Source organism: Phoenix dactylifera, chromosome 9 (assembly GCF_009389715.1).
Source record: "Phoenix dactylifera cultivar Barhee BC4 chromosome 9, palm_55x_up_171113_PBpolish2nd_filt_p, whole genome shotgun sequence".
Lineage (NCBI taxonomy): Eukaryota > Viridiplantae > Streptophyta > Magnoliopsida > Arecales > Arecaceae > Phoenix > Phoenix dactylifera.
Window position 1 is genome coordinate 18,216,516 of NC_052400.1, and position 16,244 is coordinate 18,232,759.

Consider the following 16,244-nt stretch of genomic DNA (forward strand, 5'->3'; position numbering starts at 1 on the left):
AGCTTCCATAGTTATGCAGGCCGGCAAAAATAAGTAAATGATCAAAATCACCATCAATATATGAAACTTGAAGGCAGAGTAGAGAAATAAAAAAAAGAAGAGAAAAGAAAATCTGACCAATAGGCAATGATACATACTGCAAAAATTTGTGGTGATCAGTTCAACTAAAATGATGTATTAGAAGGGTTAGGTATGCACCATAGTGATCAGTTTCAGTTTCAGTTTCATAGCTAGGGTTTTCGTTGAATCCAGAGTCAATAACCATAAGGTTAATCCTCCAAGTTTTAGAAATTGATCTACTAGCAGTTGACAGGGAGATCCCTCATGCTTTTGGAAAAAGCCACAGAAAAACTTTTCTTGAGATTTCCTAATTGATGAAACGAGAATACAATATCTGTCATTTAGAACAAGAAGTGCAGCACAAAATTTTACTTCCATAAGAAATCAGGCAGATCAATCTTTTTTATTTTTTATTTTTTTAGGTTTGCCTCAGCCACAAGTCGTGAACATCTCAAATTGGGCAAACTGAGGCAATATGCAAACCCTACAGAGTATGAACTAATTGGCGCTAGCCCCGGTAAAGACTTCAGGTTTTGAGGAATAGTCCAAGTTCAGCTAACAGAATCCGTTTATTTTAAAAAAAAAATACTGATAGAATCTTGAAAATAATTTTAACTAGCATAAGTTTTCCAAAATGAATCTGGACATCTCATGGCAGATTACATTCAGGTGCAGCTTTCACAAATCAATTTTGCTGTCAATAATGCAAATCTCGCACAAATGTGGTGTTCACCATTTCATGGCAGTAATACTTCATGTTTGCTGTTGTTACTAATAATAATCAACAAAACACTGCTCCAGCCTGACTAGATTGCTGGCCAAACATAAAGCATGAACAAATCAAAGCATATCACTAATAGTCTAATCCCCGTGCCTTTAGCTGTGTAAAGCAGATTGCTCTTCATCTGACTTTGTTTAAGATCCACCAACCTGCATAAAGCAAAGAAGCAACATCGTAAATTATGAAATTGGAAAAAAAAAACTAGCTGCTGCTCTAAAACAATCAGACATCAGTTTAAGATTGAAAATTAAGAAAACAAGAAAGGGGAGAAACACAACTGAACAGATCATTATTCTCGTGAGGGAGGCTGGGAGATTGTATTATCGATCAAAAGGAGCCAGCTTGGTGATCACTAGCCAAAGAAATCCCACGGTACCTAAAGGGGAACCAACAGGAATCTGCTTTCTTTACAAGTTATTGCAAGCAGGGAGAAGAGCCAAAGAATCTATAACCAAGTGCCCACAAAATGGAAACTACAGGGAACTGACCAGGATAGTAGTGTGTGAGATAAAACATCAACATTCATAGATCATATGAATAAGAAAACAAGCAAGTAATTGAAATGCTACTTTGTTAATCCATCAGCAGCACTAACTGAGATTTTCCTGAAAGTAAAAGAACTACAATTAATTTATAAGCATCAGCCACATGCAATACATACACGAAATTGATCGATTTCCTTTTGGTTGAGGCTGGACAGCCATCTAGAACTAAACCAGAAAGTGTAACAAAAACAAGGATTCAAATGCATGAGTTTCTCGACAGAAAATTAAAACAGAGAATGTCTCCCAACAAATTTGTAAACTAGCCCCCCCCCCCCACAATTAGTTCTCCAAAATGAAAAAAGCACAAAAGTACTCGCTGTAACCAAATTATGAGATGAGTATGCTGCGCTAATGATATGCCTGGTAAAAGTGGTAGCAGAATCAACTAGACTTCAAGTCTAGGTATTCAACATAACTGATAGCAACGTTGCACAAGATACTCATCCCACTAGTGTCAGCGCTGCAATGAAGACAAACACATCCCACTAGATTTTCCAAGTCTAGGTATTCAACATAATTGATAGCAACTTCGCTAAGATGCCCTTGTTTCCTTATTATCTATCTTCCAAGGTTTTAAGTTTCGGACAAAACCCTAACTTTTGATTGACACTGATATGTTTCAGCAGAAAGAAACTAAAGTTATGTTTTTTTCAATGTTTCAGCAGTTTCAGTATGATTTAAACAAATTCAGCTAGTTTTGGCTGAACCTAGTATATTTAAGGCACATTTCAAGAATATTTTATTTAGATGAGCTTACTTACAAATTATCAAGCTTGTAGGAAGCATTTTGCATGATTTTGTGAGTTTGAGCCAAACTACAAGTATACAAGATTCAGAATTGTAGAAAATTAAGGAAAATATATATTTGTTTATATGTTTTATCATATTATTATTTTAAATTTTTCTCAAAAAAGTAATATCTTGCATATCTACATTTCTAAACATATGATACAATAAATAAAATCACATTTTTTTCCAAAAATGCTTAATACATATCTTTAGTGAATAAGATTCTGACTGTTAAGATACCATCATTCTAAGATTGTTTATTGACTTTCCCATATAATTTTGAACAATTACTGAGGATTTTCAAACTATCAAACTATGCATGCATACAAGGCTTCCAAAAGGCACAACGTAATCTAAAACGATATCTCATCTATTTCTTTATGTGTTTTATTTATTTTTATTTATTTTATTTTCTGACTAAATCTCCAAAACTCATTCAAACCACCACAAGGGCTGAACCGGGACCCATTGGTCTGGCTGAAATCAATTCCGAGTTTTCAGTTCCAGCTGTCTTCATTACCAACCCTCCTTAAGGCTGGACAATGAATGTGCTCATTTGCCTAGAATATTTGACTAGAAAATGCATCTTTGTTGTACTTTGATTCTTATTTTATATCCACCAGGATATCTTGAATTCGAAAAATAGCTTTAGCTGGAATTTGAGCTCTTCGAGTCTTTTTATCCTGATCTTCATTTCCTTGTGACTCCTCTTAAGCATTGAGCAATGTTAGCCTCCGTACTACATGAATCCTCTGCGGTGTTCAAATTTTTCATAGTTGATGCAGCAGATTGAATAAAAAAAGGGTACGATCATCCATACTCATCGTTAGATGCATATGATTTAGTAATTAAGCATATCAATAATAAAAAAACATGCTATCATCATCAATACACATCAACTCAGCAAATGTAATATAATCTGCAACTACAATTATCAGCCATGTCGTTTGAAGTCTATACATCTTCGTTCTGGAAATAGAATCTTAATTTAATCAAGTTACACTGGATGTAAGAAAGTCTCTGTTTTGAAGCATTTGATTGAATCGGATGCAACAACACTGTACGATAAATGCATTTTAAATAGGGTACAGATGTTAACAAAAGCTTTCATAAGGGTATGCATGCATACACTAGAGAGTAGAGAACATTTTCATGAAGGAGATAATTTACTACATACCTAGTCTCCCTTGTGCAGTCCGCACCCAGATCATTATTTTTTTGTTTTGCTTCATAGAAAGGCAAAAGAAATTAAAGTACCAGATTCCCAGCATTCCTCCTCTAAAAAATCCTAAGGTTTAGTAAGTGCACGAGATTCATATAAAAGCTTATCAGGTACATAAATTGTTAGACTACGAATCAAATTAGTCCGCCGACGTATCTTTGTTTTAACAAATTGAGTGGAAAAAAGATCAAAATGGTGCAGGTCTTAAAAATCCATTGGATCCGCCAGAAACCTGGACGATCTAAAAGCGACTCAACTCGTACCATCTTCCAAAAGGACATCGTTAGTGACTTTTAGAAGCCGGTCAAGCACGCATAATTTTAGCAGGATGCACTGGAATAAGATGTTTGCTAGAAAAAAGGGCAAATATTGCCTAGATAAACATCAGGAAATTTGAGGACAAGAAAGGGGAATTTTTGTTTTTGACCTTCTTCGATGGTTCCTGAATTAGAAGTCGGAGCACCTGCCGGCACGCTCCCAGTCGCCGTACCGCGTGGGCTCTGGGCCCCTCGGTCCGCCGACCTCGCCCGTCAGCTTATTTACATAAGCCCCGTCGTCTCCGTCTCCTTCGCTCGTGTCTTCTTCCTCCCACTTCGCTTCGGTCTCCTCCTTCTCCTCCGTTCTCGGAGGAGGCGGTGGAGCAGGAGAGCCTCCGGATGCCTCTTTCGGTTGCTGAGGACCTGACGAACTGAGACATCTCCGAACAGAATAGATCGAAGGGGGTGGATCATAGTGAAGCCATAGCCCTAGCCCTGATCTTGGTCCGCTGGTCTCGCGCAACGGCGTCAGCAAACGGCGGAGATTGCCAGCCATCTCTGCTCCCAATTCCAGCTCCGCCTTCGTCACGGCCAAAGAAAGCGAAGGCAAACGGAGGGCTTCTTCTATGTGCCTTGTGTCGAAATTAAGCGGCGTTGGGGCGAGGGTTTTTGTCGGGGCGGCGTGAATGGAGAGTTTGGCTTCTTTGGCTTCGCGCGAGCGCCGCTGACGTCGCACGAGCTGCGCGTGGGAGGAAAGGCTCCGAGCGCGGGCGGGTGCCGGTCGCCGATTTTGGACACGCTATCACAATGGGGTTAGCCCACCCAAGCACACTCTCATGCTTTAAGATCCGCGGATTTATTTGTTAATGCTCCATAGAGCTAAGCACGAAGCTGAAATCAATACGAGAGCATGATTAATTACTTTACGCTGAACTCTCAATTGATGGTGATGAGTTACAAAATACTTAAGGTATCTATATTGATTGCCTCCCTGTGATACTTTAAATCCTAAAACAAATTTGAGCCTGTTTGGATGTTGAATAGCTAATTGAGGTGGATACTTCTATCCTTAGGTAACTATCCTTTATTCAGTTATCTATGAGTTAGCAATATCTCTTGTTTAATTGATGTTTAAAACTCAGTGAGACAAGATTTAGAAAATAAAATGAAAAAGTAAAAAGAGATGAGAAACATATTTCACCTCTTTATATATATATATATATATATATATATATATATATATATATATATATATATATATATATATATATATATATATATATATATATATATATATATATATATATTCATTTTTTAAGATTCTGATAAATAAACTAATGTACTACTCTTTGCTTGTCTTCGGCTAAGTGGATAACTATCATTTAACTACCTCTTAATCAGCATCAAAGAGGACTTTGGTATTTGATGTAAATGAAATAAAGCAAAACAAGCTATGGCAGGAATCAACAATAACTAATAACTAATAGCCACAAAATATATTATACTATTTAGAGGTTGCTTCTAGCATTGCTAGTTTAGAGATAGAAATAGAGGGACAGAGAGAGAGAGATAGGGAAGCGTATTTCCGTTCATTTACTTTTTATAATTATTGATATGGTAAAACAATCAACAAACATATCCTACCATCTAATAATAGTTTTTCCTCTTACATCAATCCAGAACATCACCCTATGTTGTCGAGGATAGTCATCACAAACCATATCCCTCACTCCCTCTCATGTGGATTGCGTGTTCTTGGGGAAGTAGAGCTTTTTGATTGATTGTTTGGTAACTATATTTTTAAAGTGCCATAAACAAACTAAGAAAGTATTTTTGATATGACAAAATGACCATAAAAAACATCGCATACTATTATACAATAAAGTATAATAAAATATAATATGTATTAATACATAAATATAAAATATAGTATTATATTACTGCAATGTAATATAATATTATTATATTATATATTATAGTATAATAATATAACTTAATTTGATATTATACAACATAATACATCAATATCTTATAATATAATGTAATATAATATTATATTTATAGTATAATATAATAATAAAATTATAAAAATAGTATAATTATATTATATATTGATATTTTATTAATATAATATTTTTAGAAACTAATTTTTATAATTATAATATTTTATCATAAATATTTTGATTAAAAAAATTATAATTAAAATAACTTTCTGTTGCATGCTAAAAATAATTTTTTGAAGTCCAGAAGCATGGAAACTGTAGATTCAAGAGAAGAAACGGATGCAGGACGGATCAAGCGAGGAAGGATGTCTACCACACGTGCCGAATTGCTTACGTAAACCAAATGGCATGGCGGGAAATCAGGTGGAAGCCTCTCTGGAGCTCCATGGGCCTTCCCAGTCTCTGACGCACACCGCGAGGCCCCTTCCTGTATATGCCCTCGCTCTCTCGTTTCCCCACTCCGGATCCCGTCCGTGCCCTCGAAACTTTTCACGAACCCCGTTCGTCGCCATCGTGAGCGATTATCCGTTCCTCTTTCGCCCCCTCTCCCCATCTTCCTCAAAACCTAGAGAACCCCATCTAGGGTTTCTCTTTTCTTCTCATCGTCAGGGAATCTATCCAGCCCCACGCTTCAATCGGAGTTCTGAGATCGCGAAAATGGCCGACGCGTTCAAGGACGACGCGGAGCAGACGGTGACGATCGGCGAGTACATCGAGGGGCTCGAGGCAGAAGAGCTGGTGCTTATCATTTATCTTTTCTTTACTTTTTTCTTTTCTTTTAACCGAATCTGTGATTTTTACGGTTTTTTTATTGTTTCTTGATGGATTTATGGCCATTGCCCTGTTGATCGGAAACCCTAGGAAGCTGATTTAGTTTTGGGAGGGGACGAAGGCAAGGAATGCACTTACGCCGATGGGTATATGAAGAGGCAAGCTATCTTCTCCTGTTTGACTTGTGTCCCAGCCGGCAACGCAGGGGTTTGCACGGCCTGTAGCCTCTCCTGCCACGATGGCCACGAGGTAGGCGAGATTCTCCCTTATCTGTTCGCGCCGCATAACCCAATTGCGCTTGTTCTCATGGAATTCCTTCTCAATGGCATGAGGTTTTAAATTAATTAGTTCAAAGACTGCAAGTTTATTGGGTTTAGTGGTTACTTTACTGTGGAGGATCATTAGTTTGTACTTTTTCATCTCTGGAAAAAAAAGCGAAGTGGCAATTCACCTAACAGCTTTGTGAGAACTAATCACCGTCAAACTCTCACATGAAGTTTGCCCATAACTATGCATTTTCCTTATGTTGCAACGCTATAGCAGGATGTTTGTTATCAACTAGCAAGTGAAAAGTTTCTCGTGGTTTCATCAGGACTTTCAATTCTTTAGAAGTTTCGAGAATTTTGGAGAGAACATGTGTTGGTTGGGGATTTCTCCTTGTTGTTAGCTCATAGAATATCTCACTAAATTCTACTATTTACTCTTAATCTTGCCAAATATATTTGGATTCTTATGCCTCCTTCCAACTTGCTAGTTTGCAGAGCGTGTTCTAGTGTAGTATACAATATACTAGTCTCCATTGTCATAAGTAGTATACCATAATTTGCTTGCAGAGCATCTCAAATTTCATTCTAATTGGTATGGCCATTTTCTTCATGATACCTTACCAAGTCAATGTTGTTGAATATCGTGCTGATTCGAAGTGTTTGTGGCCTTTCCCAGCACTAGAGCATTTGTTTCAATAAGCTTTTTATGTGGCAAGGCCTTTTACAGAATGTAAAACTTGCTGCCTATATCTTTCGTGACAAAGGGACACCATCAACAGGATTTCTTTAGAGCTTTCTCCACTTCTACTACCTTTGTGTTGAGCAACTAACGAATAATTCGTCCATTTGATGTAGCTTTGCATGGAAGTTTCGTGGACTTCCAACATATTTGTTGCAAAATAAACAGCATCAATAATGACTTTCTTTGGATTAGTTATTGAATTGATGTGTTTGTCCACTTAAATATTCAAACAATGTCTTTCATGTGGATTTTATTTATTTCTTTGGATATTTTCTTATTAAATACACTTGCGCAGGTATAGAATGTCCAATCCCTTGTGTAATTGTTAAGGGCATCCTACATATGTGATCATAACCTTTTGTTTGCTGTAGTTTCATCAATCAAGTTAGAGACTACAAAGAACATTCTGCCACTAGTTTTTGAATGATATCCATAAACTGCAATTCTGATTGCTTAAGTTGCCATAATACTCCCTAGAGGTGATTGGTCAAACATCTTAATTAGATCTGATGACTAATGGTATCACATTAAGGGCCTATTTGGCTATTCCAACAGGATTGGGCTGAAAATTCTGTAGGATTTATGGATTGGGCCGTCCATTTAAGAATGGCTCCGTATCAATCAAACTCTGTCTAGCCCAAATCCTATAGAAAGAAAAAGAAGACCTCAGCCCAAAAGCTAAGATCCGGGTTGGGTTTGAATAAACTCTAACAAAATGCAAGCTAGATGAACCAACATGCCCAATTCCTACAGAATTTTGAGCTCACTCTTATAGGAATATCCAGATAGGCCCTAAGTCTGAAATTATTCAAGAACATAGTGGCAGGATTGGTGGCCAGTGAATCCTATCAATTATTCTAAAGCATTGGTATATATCAAGAGTTTGCATTTTAGTATGGAAGACAACAATATTGAACCTAGCTGTGTATAAAGGTAACAATTACCAATATTAAACAACACCATTGCCTACCTCCTAGTGTGTGTGTCCCATGTGATGTGGACCCCACATCAAGAAGTGGAAGCTTGCAATTTATTGGCATGTTTTAGCCATTGCATATACATGCTTGTAAGTCTAGCATGTCTATAGAAATTAGTCCATGTGGGATTTATGACATTAATGTGTTGAATTTAGCATTTTGTTATCATATATGTTGCTTTTATGGCAAGTGAGTCGTAAATAAAAATAGTGAGTCAAAGGACACTAATTTTCTGATGTGAAGGGTACTTTTGTCATTCTCCATGTATCATGCTGCTTCAACATTTTAGATGGGCTTCCATGGCTGGAAAATTACTATCTCAATGAGGTAATGTTTAATGAAGGAGAAAGCACACCTCCACGTCCATATTCACCATTTTACTTTACTTTTCAAAACAAGCTCCTTTTCATAATATCAACAAGAAAATCTAGTCTTGGACTTCTAAAAAAACCCTGTTGTGCCTATGCCATCCCGGCTATGGGTGTGCACTGATCAGGTGGGGTTGGTTTGCAGATACACCTGAAATCGAACCGATTTAAATCGATTTCCCAAAATTAAAACTGAAACTGAACCAACCACTATATAAATCTCTTGAAATCGACATGAGAAATTCAGTTTAGTTTACCTTGGTTTATTAGATTGATATTCAATGGGTTGGGCTAAATGGGCTACGCTGATTCTAAACATAAAAATTCCATTTTATATATAGAGGAAAATGTCAAAAAATTGAAAAACTATTTGATTTCCATTTTCTGTTTTCATACCCATCAAATGAATCCCTCCTTGGTTGCGAGCTGCTTCAAGAACTCATAGGTAGTAATCATGGTTGTTGTTAACACAGACATTAAAGCCCACCTTAGCCCCAACCTGTTATAACACGCCTCAACCCCCTTATCTTAGTAGTCTTTTTATTGTCCATCCAATCGCCACCCTCTCCCCATCCTTACTGTCCATCACCTGCATCCTCATCTTGATTGTGTCCAATGGCATCGTCACCACCACTGCTACTCCCCTGCCACCACAATGCCTGCCTGCTCTGCTACCACCATCCTGTAATTTGACCTCAACCCTCCCCCACCATCATCCTTTGCTAGAGAGGTAGCAGAGCATGCCGGTGTGGTTGCCAATCCCACCCCAGGTGAGCTATTGCGAGATGGAGTAGGATGCCCAATAGATGGCCTTGGAGGTGTAGGTGAGATCGACATGCCGAAGCCCCAGTAGAGGTCGTGGAGATCATCTGATCTAAGGATCTTCTTTGAGGCATCCACCCAGCCAAGGTACTTCACGATGCAGCTGCTGATGTGGACCATCAGGCGCAGGCTCACCACATCGATTGAAACCCACACCACCCGGGCGGCCACCGTCGTGCTGAGCTAAAGGGTTGAAAGAGGAAGGAGGTGAGAACGAGTGCCAAGTGGGGTTACTGGATTAGTGATCGGTGGATAGGGCTTGATGAATAAACTGAAACACCGAACCATTGAAGGGAATAGGGCTAATGTTTCAATATCAAAATTTTTCATTTCAAGTCTTTCTCAAATCAACACCAAATTGGATTTTAAAAAAAGTGATATAAACCAAACTGAAAAGACTGGTTCGGGTTAGGCTCGCAATTCGGCCATTTTTTTGCACACCCCTGGCTAGGTCACCATGTCCATCGGAGCCACACTGAGCCGAGAGTTTGGAGGAGGAAGGAGGCGAGGGCGAGTGCCGAGTGGGGATTACCAGATTAGGGTTTGGTGGATAGGGCTAGATGAGTAAAATGAAACATTGAACCACTACAATCCTACAAGCAATATCTAACGGAAGATATGAAAGGAAAAAAGGTATCTCACTCATGAGTTCCAGCTAATCAACACATTTAATGAGGGCATTTAAGTTGAGGTGGGCTGCAATACAAGAGAAAAATTTACTTTTCTCTCACCATGTTTCTTCTTTAACCCTTAGTTTTTTCCTTTTTTTTCGTTTTTGAATAATTTGATGCCTTACAATTCACCTCCAAGTGCACCTTGTTAGCAACACTTCTGTCATGTGTAGTCACATATTAATGTTACTCCATGAAACTAGAAGAAGCCTTACAGAGTTTACTCCCATTTGTTTTTGTCTTCTATTTTGGTTTCTTTTCTTTTCCTTTCTTTTTCTGTTTGCTGCTGAAGAATTTAAAACCTTAAATCATTTTCATGCGTGTTTTTTTGCATATAGTATTATTTCTTGTAATGCAGCTCAAACTCAGCTTGATTTAGCAAAATGATAGATGAAGGCATAAGTTGTGTTTTTTTGCATATAGTATCTTATTGACCTCTTCTTCCTCCCTTCATGCATTACCGCATTACTGTGGGATTAGAATTGCTTTTTCTTGATCCTCGAGTATTTTGTGGACCCTTAGCAGTTTGCATTTCTGCTCATTGGTATTTTAAAAACTTACCCTTTCATAAATATCTTGCAGGGAAGAGTGTCCTTATTTCATTAGAGTATTTGAAACCATCAGTTAGAAACTTCTGATGAAAAAGGATGCTTGTAACAAGTTTCATTAAGCTGATTAGATTAGTGATTCATTGCCCTAAAATTTGCATATGCTTTCTAAAGCATTAAATTTTCTTCCAGTGGTGACTAGAAGAGAGGCTGAAATCTATTTAAGGGGACTCATCTCTAGTAATTATCCTTGGCCTGTTTTGGTCCTATAATTTTGATGCGGTCGTCCTACAGGTGCCACTTATAGATTGTCCTTTTCCCCTTCCTTTTTCTCATTTTATTGAGCAGCTTTGTTTCTGTAATAGCGAGGATGAAACTTTCCCTCCTTTTGACATTATAAGGCTAATTGATTGCTCTTGAGTAAGAGGCACTCCCATGTTATGCTATTGCCAAATCTGTTCTCCATCTTTTTACATGTGTAGTATACATGCATATCCTGTATCCATCTTTGTCTGGCCAAAAGCATATCTTGTATCTTTCACAAACTCTGATTACAATAACTTACACTTCATTTTTCAATTATTTTTCTTTTTCCCTATAACAAATTCCATAAAGGCATGAAGTTTTAAAATCGAAATATAGCTGACTGGGAAGCACATGCAGTTAGATAGCCTGCTTTTGTGTCATTCTAATTTTTATGGTTATTCTAGGGCATCTTGGCTGCTATATGCTGGAGGAATTTAGTTCATTAGTGGAGGATTGTGAAGCATGGTCTTAAGATCTCAATGTTTAGTAACTGTATCTTGTAAATTTGTTATTTAATCTCTGTTTGTGTGATGCTTGTTATTCTTCTTCTTTTTATTTTGTTGGAACAAGCGGATGCATTCTCAAATCCTGCTTTTGCTTATGGATGCAATTGTACTATGAATGATATTAATATTGCATTGCTTTCACTTGTATAAGGTTGTGGAGCTCTGGACTAAGAGAAAGTTTCGTTGTGATTGCGGCAATTCAAAGTTTGGAGAGTTCTTCTGCAAGCTTTTTGCTAATAAAGATTCCGAAAACATTGAGAACACTTACAACCATAACTTTAAAGGTTCTTATTGCACATGCAGTCGCCCTTATCCTGATCCAGATGCTAAAGAGCAAGTAGAAATGATACAGTGCTGCATCTGTGAGGACTGGTTTCACGAGAATCACCTTGGTCTCAATTCTTCCAATGAGGTTGTCTAAATTAATACTTTATTTTGAGTACTTATATGCCTGACACAGTTTATAGGGAGTTTTGCAGCTGTCTCGTTCTGTTCATGTTTTTTGTGGTATTTTTGTCCTTAGAACCACAACGGCGAGAGGGATTTTCTTTTTTTATCCTTCTCTTTTTTCGTTTTCATGGTTGATACAACATTTAGAAAACATATTCTAGGAAATCCTTAAAGGAAGATCCTCTTTGTATGTGTAGTATTATCAGCTTAAACTTTTGCCTGTGCCACAGATACCAAGAGATGAGGAAGGAGAACCCTTATATGAGGATTGTATCTGCCAAGAATGTGCAGTCACTTGTTCATTCTTGAAACTTTATCCAGCTTGTATTTGGGCTACTTTGAAGCAAAAAAGTACAGCACCTGTAAGCAGCAATGAGGGAAATGTGCCAGAAGATGGATCCTCAGCTAGCACACATTCTGAGAAAATTGCAAATAACATTATTGTTTCTGAGAATTTGGGGAATTGTTCGAACACCTTTTCAGAATCTGAAACTGTGCCTAATGAGAAGAATTCCTTTCATGGTGAAAGTACAGCAAAAGATTTCAATTTGCAGAAGACTCAAGCATGTGACAGTAATAAAGAACCAAGTCCTAAATGCATACTTGAAGTGGATATAAATTCAATGTCAGCTATCTCGGAGAAAAAAGGGCCCATGTTCCTTTCAAAAAAATGGAGAGATCTTCTTTGCAGATGTAGTTCATGTTGTGGGTTCTATGCTCGGGAAGGTATTGACTATCTAATTGACAGGGAGGACTCGATTGAGGAATATGAGAAAATGGCAAAACGGAAGAGGGATGAGAAGTTGCAGCAGCAGGAAGGAGCGGAATTAGACTTTCTCAATACACTCAATCATGTTCAAAAAATAGAAATCCTAAGTGGCATTGCTGACATGAAGAATGAGTTCCAATCCTTCCTGGTATGGTATATTTGCTGCTAGTCTTTATCTGTTTGTTCATTTGCTTATTTATTCATTTATTTATTATTTTTTATTAAGCCTAAAACTTTGTTTCTGTTTTGATAGGGAAATATCAAAGCAATAGGTGGTGGCATGAAAACATAGTTCATTGTATAACATTTAATTCTACTGCTTTGTCTTCTCACTTATCCTGTTTATTTGGAAATATTGTTTCAAGAGCTTAGAACACTTTATCAAGGCATTAGATTTAATTTGTTAAGTTTCAAGTAAGAGCTACTGTCTGGGAGAACCATTATGCTCTTTTACTTTGAATTGCTAACCCTATAAAGTTTGTAGAAGGATGCTCCCAACTTTTTTTTTTTTCCATTCATTTATCAATCGTAGATAATATTAGTTCAGTGGGCTAATATAAACTCTAATTATTTGTCTTCAGTTTTTGTGGTTGAAGTTCATTTCAAGTGTTTCTTGGGCATCTATATAAAATGACTGGCATCTGACTCTGGTACCCTTCAATTATATGGAAGCACCAAGTTTTCAATGAGGCAATAGATTGTAAAATTACAAAGTACATATAGCGGCAAAGTAGTAGTAGAAGTCTGCAAATACTAAGGTGTAGTCTTTTGTAAGTAATAGTTTAATCAATTCAGTATTGGTTCGTGGACCATCTTTCCCTTCTTTCCACATATGTGATTGTTCATTATTCTCTAAAGGCATAACTAGTAACACACCTGCCAAATGATTTTTAGTTAGAATTCATCATGTTCTTTACTCATGCAGGAATCTTTTGACTCATCAAAGCCGGTTACATCAGCGGATATACGAGGAGTCTTTGAAAATCTTGCCAAGAAGAAGAAACAAAGGTTATTATAAGGTTTTTCACAATACCTCAGATCCTTTTTCCATGTGTACTTGCTGCACCTGCTGTGGATCTGATTTTAACCATTTGGGCTTTGAAAAAAGACATTCAGCATGGTTGTATAGTCAACCCTAAGTTACAGATCCCCAACTTTGAACGTGATTGGCTGATCTATATTTCAGCAAAGTTCACCAGGTCCTTTGTAACGGCTTCTGTGATGCAACGCCAATGGATATTGGGATATTTTGCTCGACTATGATATTAGCCAATGATATTTATCATATTTAGAAGCTGGCAGTTTCTCAATTATATGAATGTGTGACATTTTTCTTTTCTTTGTCAAATTGAAGCTGGAGATCTTGTGCATTAATTTCTTCATTTCTGCGTGTCATGATAATCTCAAGGTCTCATAGGAACAAAGAAGCAGATATTAACATTGTTGCTGCCTCTCTCTCTCTCTCTCTCAGCAGAAACAGAAGCCCACTTAAGAACAAGGTTTTAAATACCATGAGACGGAGCCATTTCTGTGGAATGGAACACCCCATGTGGCCAACACTCGGGATGGTACATGTCATTCCTGTCGTGGTGCATTTTCCAATTCATCCCATGCCGACGCTTGAGACTGTGGAATGCCCTGTCGACCCACTGGTATTTAAAACCTTGCATAAGAATAATCTCCACAACTTTCAATACTTCACATTAATCATCTGTGGTTGTCATTGGTTATGATACTGCTAAAATTTATCCTGCTAGTTTGAAAACCAAATTTGGGCATAGTGTTGGTCCTGAGATATACCCACGCTAACTGATGTCCATCTTCTCTATTGCACCTTGATGAATTTAGATGTTTTGGTCATTTGCAGGAACAAGCACGGTCTGCCTTTGGATGGGTGTTAGGTTTGTCCATTTAAATAATCTTAAAACAAGGGACTGATTAAGGACATGGAAGTAAGATTGACGAAATACAAGCATGAGAAGGAATTTGTGGAATTTCTTTAGTGATACGGCCCTAAAAAGGAACAGGCACCTGAGGGCATAAAGCCACCAAGTAGAACAAGCATCTATGTTTATGATCGATCTTGTAAAGTACGTGGATCAGTTTTTACTTTAGGAATCATTTATCAATTAAATATTAGGAAACATTGGAATTCCAATTTTTGATACATGTTTGGTACTCTTCTAATTTGGTCCTAGTGTTGGGTAGAATGCTGCTAAGCTGGATATGCATCACCTGCCACATTTGGACGTGGTTGCATTTCCTCGAGTGACCCAGTGGTTGCAATTGTCTTCTTAGGTTTTTGTGTTGAAGATGCCTGCAATTTTGGGGATACTAGCTTTGGTTCGGTCCAGATTTTAGGATTTGATGACACTCGCTATCCAGTGTTGGTAGGAGTATCATATCTCCCATCACCTAGGGTTCAAGGTACCCCAACTTTGCATGTGTATATGGTGCCTCCTCACAGAAAGCGAAGATGATGCACTGTAAACACATGGAAACACACAAAAACGGTATATTAATGAGGTTATACCTGTCAATTCCTTGAATAAGAGCATTGTTTAGTCATTGCAGGACCAAGACTAAATGCCTGCCCCCCCTCTTCATGTGCCTTTCTCTGGATAAATTATTTTTTCTTATGTTACAGGAAAACAGGACTACTCACTGGTAACATGGATGCAAATGCCACTTGTTGGTTCTTTAGTCATGCTTATTTATTATGTCATACTTGTTGTGACTGGCATACTACACGATTAGTACATTGAAGTAGGTCTACAGGTGGGGACATCCACTTTAATTCCAACAATAAGAAAACTGAAATCATAGTAGATCTGTAAGTTATGACCTACCCAGCTTCACTTGCATTTGGAGTTTGTCTGGAGAAATCCATTTCCTGTTCCATTTTATGAAATCAATCTACTTTCTTGCATGAGGAGTTGGCAATTTCACTTCATTGTGTAAGAGTCAAAACATATTTATTGTGCTATTCTTATGACGATTGCAACATGTTATCTGCCATTTTGTCTATATGCATTATTCACTTGGTGAATAATTAGGATGGATCTGTGGTGTATTTCATGACCACGGGATGTGGGGATTGACCTGAAGTGAGATTTTATCTATCTTTATTTATTTTAGCTGGTGATCGAGCTATCAACCAAAATATAAAGATCGAGCTCATGGTTTCCTTTTTCTTTCTTCGTTCCTTTTTTTTCTCTTTTTTTTCAACTTGTGTCTACATGGTATCTTGTTTTTTGCTTGTTATTGCTTGTTTTGCTGTGCGAAGTAAGGATGTACCACAAAATGCCAATTTCATTGATCTTGTTTGGATCCAGCTTTCCATTCCTCATCCCAATCCGGGGGTTTTCAACTTCTACTTAATAATGTGATG

At 37.6% G+C, this 16,244-nt stretch overlaps 1 protein-coding gene and 1 non-coding gene across 6 annotated transcripts; one reads left to right on the top strand and one right to left on the bottom strand.

The window, feature by feature from the left end:
• Nucleotides 1-651: 651 nt before the first annotated feature.
• On the bottom strand, nt 652-1,223 carry LOC103705991. The gene is made up of 2 exons (XR_001879112.3): nt 1,120-1,223; nt 652-990 (listed from the first exon to the last, which is right to left on the bottom strand). It is a non-coding gene; the product is annotated as an uncharacterized LOC103705991 (transcript).
• Nucleotides 1,224-6,008: 4,785 nt separating this feature from the next.
• On the top strand, nt 6,009-14,166 carry LOC103705797 (putative E3 ubiquitin-protein ligase UBR7). Of its 5 annotated transcripts, XR_603874.4 has the most exons (7): nt 6,009-6,395; nt 6,519-6,677; nt 11,786-12,046; nt 12,315-13,001; nt 13,107-13,151; nt 13,435-13,611; nt 13,779-14,163. XR_603874.4 is itself a non-coding variant. In XM_008789768.4 (5 exons), the coding sequence occupies exons 1-5, from the start codon at nt 6,315-6,317 to the stop codon at nt 13,869-13,871; spliced, it is 1,281 nt and encodes a 426-aa protein (XP_008787990.3). In that variant the 5' UTR covers nt 6,012-6,314; the 3' UTR covers nt 13,872-14,166. The 5 variants fall into 5 exon arrangements, 1 of the variants encoding a protein (XP_008787990.3); XR_005513415.1 differs by having other exon boundaries at nt 13,107-13,611; XR_005513414.1 differs by lacking the exon at nt 13,107-13,151.
• The last annotated feature ends 2,078 nt before the right edge of the window (nt 14,167-16,244 follow it).